Genomic DNA, 14,082 nt, shown 5'->3' with positions numbered 1-14,082 from the left:
CTGGAACTTCTCAAACAGCTCAAGGTCTTTTTGGTTATTGTTGTATTGTCTTTTATTAAAGTGCTGAGCGATAAAAACCCAGTGTTTCAAGCTCCTTATGCATCACTCTTCCCCAGCTCCCCACTCCCTTTTAAGACATTAACTTTTAAGTTTTCAAAGTGTCCAGGTTTTCCTCTAGGACTCTTCAGTTTCTAGCTGCCTGGGTATTGTGATGAGGAGTGTGGAAAAAGAATCACGTTCCTGCCGGGGTCGCACTTACTTCTGACTTCAAACACTAATCACAACTTGGAGATACCAGAGTAAAATGACAGTGAAAACTTAAATGCCAGGCACGTGCCTATAATACCAGCCATCAAGCAAAAAGTTAGGCAGTAGTGGTGCACGCCTTTAATCCCAACACTTAGGAGGTAGAGGCAGGCAGATCTTTGTGAGTTCTACAAAGGCCAGCCTGTTCTACAAAGCGAGTTCCAGGACAGGCTCCAAAAGTACACAGGTAAACCCTGTTTCCAAAATCCAAAAGGAAAAAGAAAAAGAAGAAACGAACATCTATCCAGAGGCAGCAAAACTGAACGTTGGGAGTTCAAGGTCAGCCTGAGTTACATAATAAGATCCTGTACCTCAAAGAGCATAAACAGAACAAACAGAATCCAGGCAGAGTGACTCAGAAGCAGGAGGAACATGGCAAATTCAAGGCCAGCCTGAGTACAGAGGCCTCAAAAAAGTAATCAATATAAGCTCCTATTTTAGAACTCTAACATGCACATCAAGGGAGACCTTTAACAGGCAGCTATAAAACAAGCAAGAACCAGAGGCAGGGGCAGCTCACATACGCTTTACCTACAAGCCAGTCACTGTGCTGTGTAACAGCCATTGTCATGATCATTATCTCCACTTGACAGCTGAAGAAACCAGAGACAAACAGGAGTCAAGACTGAGGCCCTAAGGTTATAAAGCTTGGAAGAAGTGACCCCCAGACACTGCCATCCCTCAGCAGCGGCGCCTCTTAAGCTGACACTGAGCATCCTGGTTTCGAACATGAATTTGACCTTAACTTGGTTGACTTGGACCAGTTATGGAGGCACTTTTCTGAGAATCAGCGTGATAGAGGGAAGATCACCAAGTCGGACAACAACCCTACAAAAAACCACAACCGCTAAAGCAAATGTACAAAAGCAAAACCACAAGCTACTATGAGCATCAAAAAAACCCAAAAATACCCTGCCTGAAACAAATCCTACCATGTAGGAAGCCAGAGCATTCTCAGAGGTCTCCCTCCTTCCCTGGCAGGGGAAGACGTATTATGCAAACTTACAGTGTTGTTGGAGTAAATATAAAGACGACGGCTCAGTGGACAACTATTACAACAACGGGAAATATTACCCATCCTAGAGAAAAGAGCACACTGTTTCCAAACTACTTTGTAAAGACCCACAAGGCGTGGGTCTTGCTGATGATTGAGGGCTCCTTCTACAATCCATCCTTTCATATTCTACAACACTGAAGGAATTCATTTCTTTCTCAGCAGTGTCTCAGGATCCAGCCCAAATAATAGGACTACTAATTCTTACTAGGGTTATAGTCTTAAATACTTATTTATTTTAGCCAGCAGTGGTGGCACACACCTTTAATCCCAGCACTAAAGAGGAAGAGGCAGGTCAATCTCTGAGTTCAAGGCCACCCTAGTCTACACAGCAAGTTCGAGGGTGGCTAGAGCTACACAGAGAAGCCCTGTTTCAAACCCCCACACCTGAAGGTTTTTTTACATTATTTTTTATATCTGTGTCTGTGTGAGTGAATGTCACACATGCCCAGGTATCCTCAGAGGCCAGAAGACAGCATTGGATCCCCCTGGAGCTAGAGTTACAAGTAGCTATGAGTTGACCAATATGGGTGCTGGAAATGAACTGGAAGTACTTCTAAGAGAGAAGTACTTCCAACTGTTGAGCCACTCTCTAGTCCCCAGAGTTACAGTATTAAAGAGGAAAAGTCGGGGGCTAGGAAGGTGAGCCCACCTTGTAAGCATGAGAACAACTGTGGGGTAGAAGGTGAGCTGAGTATGGGGCACACTTATAATCCCAGCGCTCAGGAGGCAGACACATGCAGATTCCTGGGGCTTCCTGGCCCAGCAACTGCCTCTTTCATCAGCAAGCTCCAAGCTAGCAAGACAAATCTCTAAATTTAAAAAAAGAAAATGGTGGACAGTGCCTGAGGAATAATATAAAGGTTGTCTTCTGGCCTCCACATGCATGTTCGTACATACACATGCTCGCGCACACACACACACACACACACACACACACACACTTCTTTGTTTACTTAGCCACTCCCTTTCTTATTTAAAAATATAATTGAATTTGTATTTTGTTCCTTTCAAAGATCAAAAATTTTGAATTATTAAATTTAGAGAGCTTTGTTTTGTTTTGGAGACAGGATCTTTTTTTTAATATTTATTTATTTATTATGTATACAATATTCTGTCTGTGTGTATGCCTGCAGGCCAGAAGAGGGCACCAGACCTCATTCCAGATGGTTGTGAGCCACCATGTGGTTGCCGGGAATTGAACTCAGGACCTTTGGAAGAGCAGGTAATGCTCTTAACCACTGAGCCATCTCTCCAGCCCCCTGGAGACAGGATCTTTCTATGTAGTTCTAGCTGTCCTGGAATTCATCTCAGAGATTTGCTTGCCTCTGCCTCCTGAGTGCTAGGGTTAAAGGTGTGCACCACCATAAACTTTAGTGATCTTTAATTTTATTCCAGTCATTCCTATATAAAGCTGAGGGAGAGGAAGAATTGACCTTCCTAGGACAACAACTTTGGGTTGACAAATGATAAGGGAAAACAGAAGGAGACGAAAAGTGCCTATGTGCTGTTGGGAATGGGGTGCACGTCTGCAATACCAGCCCTGGTGGGAGTGTTACCAATGGGGCCAGTGAGTCTGAGGCTGGCCTGAGCTTGCCAGACTGTCCCAAAGAAACCAAGTCTAGTTCATTTGATGTGTGGGATACGAAGGGAAGAAATTATGGAGCTATGTATGGTGGTGGCACATGGGTAAAATACCACCATTTGGTAGGTGGAGGTGGGAGAATCTCAACTTCTAAGCCAACCTGGTCCCTACATAAATACTATACACACAAACATGCCTTCACATGTTACATCCATGTCACTAGATGGTATGGGCTCAGTGTGTCATACCACATGTAGTATAACAGTGGATTGTGACCACGTCAAGATGACTTTGAAAGAGAACTGACTATAAGCAGTGCAAATGCCACACTCTGGTTGCCGTTTTTTGAATGGTTTATTTTGAGGAGCCAACTTGATTTGTCTGCCCCGGAACACCCAGAGAAGCACATGAAGATTGAAGCTCTTGTCTGCCTTCAAATCCCAACTATCTACATAGCCCATCAACGTGTGACACAGATACCAGCAAAATGGCCTTCTGACCTCCACGCCTATGCCCTGGCATGCATACACTTCCCCACCTCCACACACATTATTCACACACAATAAAAAAATACTTTTTTGAATATTACCTAATCAGCTTCCTTTCTCTAAGAGATGCAATTAATGCTAAAAGGGGGATGTAAGCCACATGTACAGAGTGCAAATCTCATAAATGAGCTCTTATTTTATAAACCAAAGATAATCAAAACCTTTTGAAGAGAAGATGTCTTTTACTTTCATTTTCTACACAGAAATTAACAAATTGCATCCTCTGCCTCTTGCAGAGGATAATTCACATCATGTCAAATTAGGTCATTTCCAGACACACAGCAACTGCTTCAGGCAGACAATGCTCTCACACTATTCTTCCGTGGTCAGCGCCCCCTTCCCGCCTGTCTGCCCCCCCACACACACAGCCTAATCTCAATATACTTTCTGAAATAGGAAATGAGAGGCGCATACTGTGGAATTTGTATTGTCAAGGCCCTCCAAACAGGAAACATGCATAGAACAGATCAGGGCTTGTGTCACCAAGCAGTACTTAGGGTAAGTGCTGTGTGTCAGATCCAAGGAAATATGTAATATTTTAGATTATTAATATTTTAGTGTCTATTTTAGAGAATCTAAAGTCTGCCTTAAGAAAGTCTAGTGGTATTTCAAAACCCTTACTCAAGAAGAAAGGGGATTAACACGCACAGCCCTGCGTTTATTCACTGTGTCCCCCATGTGGACCAAGGATTGGCCTGCAGCCCTGAGAGGGTAAGAGGTCAGAAATTGGTATCACTCGCTTGACAGAGAAGAAAACTAAATTCTGAGAGTCAACAGCTTGTGTAGGCCTCCTGACAAGAGATGATTTCTGTGTAGGTTCTCTTGTGAAGTTGTTTGATCTATACACACTGGAGAGGCAAGCTGACCCTGGTCTATACACGCTGGAGAGGCAAGCTGACCCTGGTCTATACACGCTGGAGAGGCAAGCTGACCCTGGTCTATACATGCTGGAGAGGCAAGCTGACCCTGGTCTATACACGCTGGAGAGGCAAGCTAACCCTGGTCTATACACGCTGGAGAGGCAAGCTGACCCTGGTCTATACACGCTGGAGAGGCAAGCTGACCCTGGTATATACAGGCTGGAGAGGCAAGCTAACCCTGGTCTATACACGCTGGAGAGGCAAGCTAACCCTGGTCTATACACGCTGGAGAGGCAAGCTGACCCTGGTCTATACAGGCTGGAGGAGCAAGCTGACCCTGGTCTATACACACTGGAGCAGCAAGCTGACCCTGGTCTATACACGCTGGAGAGGCAAGCTGACCCTGGTCTATACACGTTGGAGAGGCAAGCTGACCCTGGTCTATACACGTTGGAGAGGCAAGCTGACCCTGGTCTATACATGCTGTAGGGGCAAGAACCTGGGTAGATGGCTCAGGGCTTTTGTTTTCTGCACAAGTTTTCAGGTTGTGCCTCGCCCGGGGACGATTTTCACTTTACAAGCAGCACTGGAATCCATTTTGAGTGCTAACATGAAGCAGGGTGATTTTGCACCTCTCTGTACACATAGATACCACATCTGTCCAACACCACCCAGCACACAAATCGACAAGCAACTTACTCTCCCCAAAGCAAAAATGATAAAGAAGTTTGGGAACGTGTGAGCATACTGACATAGTAAAACTGAATCAGAGAAACCAGGCCCAAGAATTTATAGAACATACCAGAACAAGGAGTGAAACTCCTTCACCTAGATTCCATAAAGAGGAGGACACCTAACAGTGCGGTAACAACAGACACAGGCCTGTCATCTGAACTGGTGGTGGTTGTGCACTATGGGACCACAGGCTGAGAACTCTCGGCTGTCCCTGGGGCTTCATTTCAGCTATAACCCCATTCTATAACTGCATCCCATCACTCCTATCTTCTCTCTCTCTCTCTCTCTCTCTCTCTCCCTCCCTCCCTCTCTCTCTCTCTCCCTCTCTCTCTCTCTCTCTCTCTACTTTCGAGTCAGCGTTTCTCTGTATAATCCTGACTGTCCTGGAACTCACTATGTAGACCAGGCTGGTCTCGAACTCACAGAGATCCATCTGCCTCTGATTCCCGAGTGCTCCTTTCTTATGCCTTTACAGTCTCACACCTAACCTCTGCAGTCTTGGCTCAACCTAGAGACTCTGTGTACCTCTAGCAGTTCAACTGGGTCCTTTCTATTTTCTCTATTGCAAGGACTGCTTCTATCTTTTGCTCTCTGCTTCTGCCTCCAGTAAGGACTGCTGTAACTCCTGAACTCTGCTGTAGCCTCTTTAACCTTTTTCTAATCTACAAATATACACGTTTATATAAATATTTACTATGTTGTGTGTAATGGGTAATATGAAATACTCAGGCATAGTGCTCTTATAGCTTAGGCTCAAATAGCCTAAGCTGCCTCAAGTTCTCTACATAGAGATGTAACCTTGAGCTCCTGATCCTGCTTTGTCTTTATCTCCCAAGTGCTGGGATTTACGGGTGCGTGTCACCACCTGACTCTCCAAAGCATTAAGCAAATCACCAACATTCTGGTTAATAATTTTTTTTTGTGGTCCTAGAATGTAACCCCATAATAATACTGACAAAACCACTTCTGATCAGCAAAGCTGCTAGCATCTATAGTATACAAATTTCGTAAGTGGAAAAGCCCTGAATATCCATCTTGAAACATCTATGGGCTACTTACAATAATGGGAAAATTATGAGTTATGTACAATTAGTTAAGTTATTCACTCACGTTTTCTGCCCTACTCTTTCTCTTGCCCTATGCCTCCTTCTTTCATTATTTCACCTAGTGGTACAGAAAGGGAGCTGGGAAACATTTCCTGCTACTAATTTAAAGCTCTGTTTACAAACAAAGGCAGTGGCCAGATTTAAGTCGCAGGATTGCATTCTGTCAAAGAGGGTTTGGAGAGGTGAGCTTTCATGCTTTTGCTTACTCAGAATCACCTATATGACTGATAATACGCAAATTTCTGTAACCCGTCCTTAAAGTTTCTCACTCTACAGGTAGGTCTTTAGGAGACCCTGAGATTTTTTTGTTTTTGTTTTTAGTAAGTACCCAAGTAATGCTGATGCTGCTAATATAGTAATTTCACTCTAAAACCGTGGAAATATAATTAACCAAAAACTGTATCTTGTAAACCTAACTGATACTTTTTATAGAGTATCTCATAGGAAGACTTACTGTTAAGTGCCATAATGTTATCGGTTCCTGGATGATGAAAATTTATTCCCATGCGTCCTAGAAAATAAAGCAATTTTATCTTAAGCACACATACACACAAAAATATGGTTCAATATAATTATTTCAAATACACTATAAAATATACACATTACAAAATACTACAAATTAATCTATAGCAATGCTATCAAGGCCAAAGCATTTACAACTTTAAAATCAATTCATAAAACACAGACATGAAAAGTCTTAAAACAAAGTCAAAATCTCAACACAAAATACAACCAAACAAAAAGAAGCTTCCATTATAGTCTGAAATTTGTACATCTCTCATATTAAAATTTAAATAAGTCTATTTCCTGGATAAGCATTTAATTTAAATGATCATTTATTTATGCCCTGCAAATTAAGGCATAAAAAAGAAATTTAGAGAAGTATATCACATGAAGTTTAGAGAGAATAAAAAGATACAGTTTCATAATGTTTCAAAAATGCAACATAATTACCAGAGTAGCAAAATGAAGAAAGATGGCAAATTTTATGCAAATATGGTAAGGGAAAGACTGATCTAAAAATTTAGGAGTTTGTAAGTTGCCCTACCACTCCTTTTCTTTCACCGGTATGGTTGTATGGTGGGATGGGATGTTGTTTTCTTTCATGACTATGTGGCCCTAGCCGATGTATAGCTCACCATGTAGACCAGGCTGGCTCCTAACTCACAGAGATCCTGCCTGTCTTTGCCTCCCTCAAGAACTGGCATTAGAAGCACGCACTACCATGTCTGACTTCACCGCTAACACTCGTATGACCTTGTGACAAATGTGGCTTTCCAGAGGTTCATCTCTATGAATAATACGGGAATTGAAATTTCTGCTCATACTGGTTGGCTTCCTATTTTTGTATACCTCTGAGGTTAAAAACCATTTTTACATTTTTAATGGGCTGGAAAACGGAACAAAAGCAAAGAGTCAACAGAGGCCTGTGTCCTGTAAACCCTAAAATTCTATAGTCCTTTGCAAAGTTTGAACCCTTGATCTATAAGACAATAAATAGAATCAGACGTTTCAACTAATGGCCCTTTGGAATAAAGACTGAAAGATATATACATGGCGGGGGGGGGGGCATTGGGGAGGTAGACAGAGCGAGACTCAGAAGTACAGAAGGAAAGACACAGGGGTATAGAATGAAAGATACAATAATTTGCTGCTTTTTTCATCATTAGAGACAAAGATGATAGATGTATCAAAAAATTAAAATTAAACCCATCTATGTATGACTCTATAAACTTTTAATATATAGCTACTTTAAGAGTTATCATGAGGGAGCTGGAGAGATGGCTCAGTGGTTAAGAGCATTGCCTGCTCTTCCAAAGGTCCTGAGTTCAATTCCCAGCAACCACATGGTGGCTCACAACCATCTGTAATGAGGTCTGTTGCCCTCTTCTGGCCTGCAGGCATACACACAGAATACTGTATACATAATAAATAAATAAATGTTTAAAAAAAAAGAGTTATCATGAAATTCACAGTAAAATGTCAATTTTAAGACAAATGTTTTGCCACTGAGATACCCCTACAGCCCTAAAAATGTTCATTTTACTTTATAGCCACTGCTTAAATAAATGTCATCGTATTTGGGGGAGAATAGTACAGAGAAAACTGTAGATAAAGGTTTCTGATTTTTTTCCTACAACAAATGCAGCTCTATATGTAATTGAAAAGAACCCAGTTTTTATTTGGTATTAAACTGTTACTGGGAACTGAACTGAAGGCAAACATCATTACCAAGCTCAAGATCATGGAAAACCTAGATAACATAATGAATAAAACCAAAGTCCTCACTCAACTTTACCACTTTGTGTGTGTGTGTGTGTGTGTGTGTGTGTAAATAGGGAAAAAAAATCAATGAAACTGTCAAAGAATAATAAAGAAAACATTCTTGAATATATGATTTCTGTAGAAAAACTGTTTTCATATTAGCTACAAGCTAATTACTAGGAGTTTAAAAGTATCCCCTTGTTTAGAAGACATATTTAACATAACTACACTTGTGGGCATGTCCCACATGTCTTATTATGTATGTATTTCTACTTCCTAGGTCACTTTAGAGTCTCTGAGAGTTATAGTCAACAGCATATATGGTGCTGTCTCCTAGCTTATAGTCTACACCATATGTGATGCTGTCTCCTACCAACATCTTAATGAAAACTACTTCACAAAAGTTTGTTACTAGCAAGACTTGACTCAGTAAGAGAATTACATTATGGTTTCAGTTAATTAAATCAATGTTCTTTACATCTAAAACTAACATCCACGAAGACTAAAAGTGATATCCTCTAATTTAGCTTCATCATATTCTAGGGTATCAACCACAATCACCAATTGCTGGAAAGACTACACTGAAATCCCATCAAGACTTTCAACTCATTTTCCATTAGAACTTAAGGAAAACAGAATCTCTTTAGTTAGATGGCAGCACACACCTATAACCCACATACAGGAGGCAGAGGCAAAAGAATCACAAGATCAAGGTCAGCCTGAGATGAACAGTGAAACCATCTCAAAAAAATAAGCAATAACATGAAAAAGTCAGAGATAGGTGCACAGGCCATCTCTGTGAATTCTAGACCAGTCAGCGCTACATAGTGAGATCCTGTTTAAACAAAACATGAAAAGCAGATTCTCTTCAATTTTTAACCAATGAATATTCAGAGGACAGTATGAGTTCTTAAAAGGGACCAATGGTCCTTAATATTGTTACAATAAAGGACATAGAGCAACCACACATTTAGTTGCTCTTCATTTAACTTTATAATAAAGAATTACATATTTCACTGACAATGCATCAGATAAGGTTTCTATGTTTGTGAACTTAAGCACAGTTACATGACATGAGTGAGTTTTTTCTTGAAGAGCTAGGACATTCCACCTTGTCAAGATGAACTTGAGAAGAAGCGGGCTGCTTCCTAGTTACTGTCCTCTCACCTCATTGGCCACTTGCAACTGTCTTCCTTAAGAAGCAGAGCAAGAAGTTTGGACAGGTCTTACAGGAGAAGGCTCTGCTGCTTGGGGGAAAAAAAAAAACACTGTAGTTTTTACCTTTCCTGGTCTTCTCCTTAATTTTTTTCCAATGGGTCTTTAGATAAAAATTAACATAAGTCTCATAAGGAGCTCTGTGTCAGTACTGGATCCCTAGAATCTATAACCTGGATATAATCTAGGTTTCCTATTAAATAAATGTTTTTGGTAAAGTTAGATATGACTTTTTAGTTTATATCTTGGAAAAAGTAGTGTTTAGAGTATAAATGCAATCTATTTTTTTCACTGAATACAAATTAGCTACGTGGAAAAAATAAGATCACTGAAGACAGCATGCATGAAGCTTTCTTTCCTAAGACTGTGATCATTTTAAAATGTTTTCTTAGTGCATTGTGCACTAAACTTTAATACTTATTACAGGATTTGGGGGAAAGAGAAAGTGTGTGTAGCAGCAGAAGAAACCCTGATGCTAAATTCAGGAGGCCGTTTCTTTTTGCTTCCTTTTGTCCAACAAATGCTGCTGTTGAATCAGCTGTGAAAACAGGACTAAGCGTGTGACATCTGGTGATTTTGTTACTGCAGTCTGGTGCTGCCAGGGTGACATCTGTCACCTGTCCGTGAGTCTGCTATTTTTAAAGTGTTCTTGTCAGCTAGCTATCGTTCGCGTATAGTGTAAAATATAAGGTTTCAAAAGCTGGAAGGCATCCTTAGTCTTGCTGAGACTGCCCCACTTTGCTAACATCACAGGACATAACAGGAGTTAGGACAGCATGGAGACAGAGGATAGAGAATAGAGTTAGGTTTGTTTACTTAGAATAGAAAAAGATCACACTTCATAAACTCTATTTATTCATATTTAAAAATCTACCTGATAGGTATTTAAATCTCAGATCCCAAATGAACCCATACAAAATAAAAACTAGATTTTTATTAATTCAAAATTAGTACCAAAGTCAGTTCTTCAGCATATAACATATCTTTTTCTAATCACCCACTTAAAAAAAAAAAAGTCAAGAACTTAAGCAGCTTCAAAGAGAATGCTAGTGCTTTGTTCAAGAAAATAGTCTTTTAACTGTTACCTATTTTTCTCTAAAAAGTTAGAGATACACTCCTAGAGAAAGAGTGAAGTCAGGTGAGGTGAACACACATGTAATACCAAGGCTGAGGCAGAAGAATCTCGGGTTTAAGACCAGCTTGGCTCCACAGCAAGACCCTGTCCCAAAACAACAGAGAGGGTGGAGAGGGCAGCAGATCTCGAAGCTCTTAGATGGCTCAGAAAGTAAATTTGCCATCAAGCCCAACGACCTGAATTCAGTCCCTAAGACATGGCAGTAAAAGAAAAACAGACTCCTACAAACTGTGCTGTGAACTCTACGTAAGCACATAAATAATATATATATATATATATATTGTTTTTCGAGACAGGGTTTCTCTGTGGGTTATAAATAATATTTTTTAAAACCCGAATTTCTTTTAAGGCAATGGTAAAATCTGGTACTATAATATAGTATTATAGATCTGTTCCAAATAACCAATAAGCAAAAACTGTGAGCTCAGAACTGAAATCAATGGACAATTTTGGTCAAGATTTTTTTTTTTTCTTCTCCTGGGAGGGTCAGGCTGTCCTGTGGTCTCCAGCCAAACCCTTCTTAGCAACCGGGGCCACAGGCATACTTGACATCACATCACAACCGCTACAAATTCTTAAATCCTGGGCTGGAGAGATGGCTCAGTGGTTAAGAGCATTGCCTGCTCTTCCAAAGGTCCTGAGTTCAATTCCCAGCAACCACATGGTGGCTCACAACCATCTGTAATGACGTCTGGTGCCCTCTTCTGTCCTGTAGACATACACACAGACAGAATATTGTATACATAATAAATAAAAAATTTAAAAAATATATAAAAAAAAATTCTTAAATCCTTTGCACTTGTTTCCTTGGGTAAGGTTGCAGCTTAACTGAATTAGAATTTCACAAGTTAGTACCCAGGTATAATCTTCTTTCCTAACTAGTAGATGATGAAAATGTCGTATCTTAAATCAGGGAAAACCAGGGCAAGTAACAGACAGAGGAAGGTGAGACAAGGAGGATCTCAAGTACAGAAGTTCAGGATTAGCCTAGGGGACAAGGAAGCCTCACAGAGAAGAAAGGGTTGGAAATAATATGGATAAGAACAATCACTTCTTGGTGACTCAATCGGCCTCAAACAGTCTATAGGGTCTTCTGTCTTTCTTCACTTTAGGAGTTGGAAACCAAACTGAGACACTTGGCAAATTGATCTACAAGTGAAGCTAAGAATTGACTAACTTTGTAAAGGACAAACTGACATAGGTTGAAAGAAGTTGACAGTGAAATAAAACTAAGCAATGATTCAAGCTACAAAATAAACAGCCTATTTTCTTCTGGAGGGATCATGTAAAAAAAAAAAAGAGTAAAGAACATACATTTCTTTTTAAAAAACAAGGGACCCAACAATTCCCTAAAGGGAACCAATTTTGTGTCTCTGTCATATTACATTTAAATACAAAAAGTGTCTCTATAAAGCAAAGGGTGGCATTCATATCTTCCAAGTTTCTGTCAATTTAAATGTGCTGAAGCACTATTACCAGAAAATGAGCTATTTTTTCCTGACTTTTTCAGTATATCTTTGAAATGCAGGCCCTTCTCAACCAACACCTGCTCTTTTCATATTTCAAATCTCAGTCCCATGAATGACAAAGGAAGAGAAAATTCAACCTACAGAAACAGTTCATCAGACACTATCCCCAGGCTGCCAGACTAGCACCCTGGTGTCAGAGTGAGGATGCACTGGATAGAGGAAGCCCTTCCCTTCCTGCTGTTGTCTAGCTGCCTGCTATATGGTGCTTCCCCAACCTGAGGATGGGATCTTGCTTTCTATCAATCAGCTACTCTGTCCAAAGCATATGGCTGCTATTTCCTTATTTATTCTAGTAGGGAGGGTGACTGACCAATCAAGCCTGATGACCACAGGTTTCCAAGTCAGGAGTCAGTCTCATACAAAGAGAGCAGAGTGATGACTCTTTTTTCCTTTCTCTAGTCTTATTTCTAACACTAGAAATCCTTTCTCTCTACATAGTTAAGAGGAGGGTTGAATTTGAGCAGAGATCAGTTCCTTCCACCACTCCTACCTCTGCTAATTCAAGGATTCCCGTGCTTAGAAACAAAGTAAGAATATTCACAACTATATATATGTTTTTTGAGACAGGGTTTCTCTGTAGCTTTGGAGCCTGTCCTGGAACTAGCTCTTGTAGACCAGGCTGGCCTCAAACTCACAGAGATCCGCCTGCCTCTGCCTCCCAAGTGCTGGGATTAAAGGAGTGTGCCACCACTGCCTGGCACACAACTCTATGTCTTATATTTGTCTCAAACCCTCCTGTCTCATCAATATGAGGCATCTCTTAAGTGAGAAGGTGATATATATAAAAATTGGAAGGCAAAAAGACCTTTATTCTGTCACTGTTTCAGCCAAACTGAGTTAGCCAGTCACTGCACCAGAAGGCACTTTTTTCCTTTCCTTTTTCCTGCAGGTTACATGTGCTGGGATTCCCACCAAGGGCTTCCGCACAGTGCTCTACCATTGGGCTACATACACGTGTATCCCCCAGTGCTCTACCATTGGGCTACATACACGTGTATCCCCCAGTGCTCTACCGCTGAGCTACATACAACATACACGTGTATCCCCCAATGCTCTACCATTGAGCTACATACACGTGTATCCCCCAATGCTCTACCATTGAGTTACATACTCAATGACTCTATGTACATTGCTCTATGACTGAGCTACATACACGTGTACCCCACACAAGCCACTCCTCTGTGATTCGTCAGCTAGACTGACCCAGCATGAGCGCAAACGCAACAAAAAACTGTGAGGTCTAATTTATTGAATCGGAAGTCTTTTCCTAAACTTCATATTCTCACTCTAGCCTTTTCTTTTTCTTGACTTAAAAGAATGCTTGAATAAAATGATTTTTCACTAAATATTTCTTAAATAAATATTGATATCTTCTATATGACTACCACTGTGAATATACACAATGTCCATTTTAAGTATATCATGAAGTAATTTTGTGTCATATTTGAATGGTTGGTACTTAGTTGATGAAACTACTTTGGAAAAGATTAGGAGGTGGCCTTGTTGGAAAAAGTGCGTCACCATGGCTGTGCTCTGAGGTTTCAAACACCCACACCAGACCCAGTCTCTCTGTGATCTCTCTCTCCCCTCTCTCCCCTCCTCCCCTTCTACCCAAGCCCCACCTCCAGCTTGAGATTCAAGTGCTCGGCTACTGCTCCTATTTCATGCTTGCCTGTCATGATGGTCATGGACTCACCCTCTGAAACAGCAAGCAAGTCCCTGGTTAAATACTTTTTTTTTGTAA

At 40.7% G+C, this 14,082-nt stretch overlaps 1 protein-coding gene across 9 annotated transcripts in view; it reads right to left on the bottom strand.

The window, feature by feature from the left end:
- Nucleotides 1-14,082, bottom strand: part of Cpeb3 (cytoplasmic polyadenylation element binding protein 3) — a 185,740-nt gene that overhangs the window by 92,333 nt on the left and 79,325 nt on the right. For all 9 annotated transcript variants that reach the window (XM_041661041.1, XM_041661040.1, XM_041661038.1 and 6 more), the window contains exon 4: nt 6,649-6,705. In XM_041661041.1, coding sequence (XP_041516975.1) covers nt 6,649-6,705 — 57 coding nt within the window. The remainder of the gene's footprint in view (nt 1-6,648; nt 6,706-14,082) is intronic.

Source organism: Microtus oregoni, unplaced genomic scaffold (genome assembly GCF_018167655.1).
Source record: "Microtus oregoni isolate MIOR12 unplaced genomic scaffold, Mior012 000012F_ref0000307, whole genome shotgun sequence".
In the NCBI taxonomy this organism is placed as follows: domain Eukaryota; kingdom Metazoa; phylum Chordata; class Mammalia; order Rodentia; family Cricetidae; genus Microtus; species Microtus oregoni.
The sequence above is the reverse complement of the archived record's forward strand: the minus strand, read 5'-3'. Positions and strand labels throughout refer to the sequence as shown.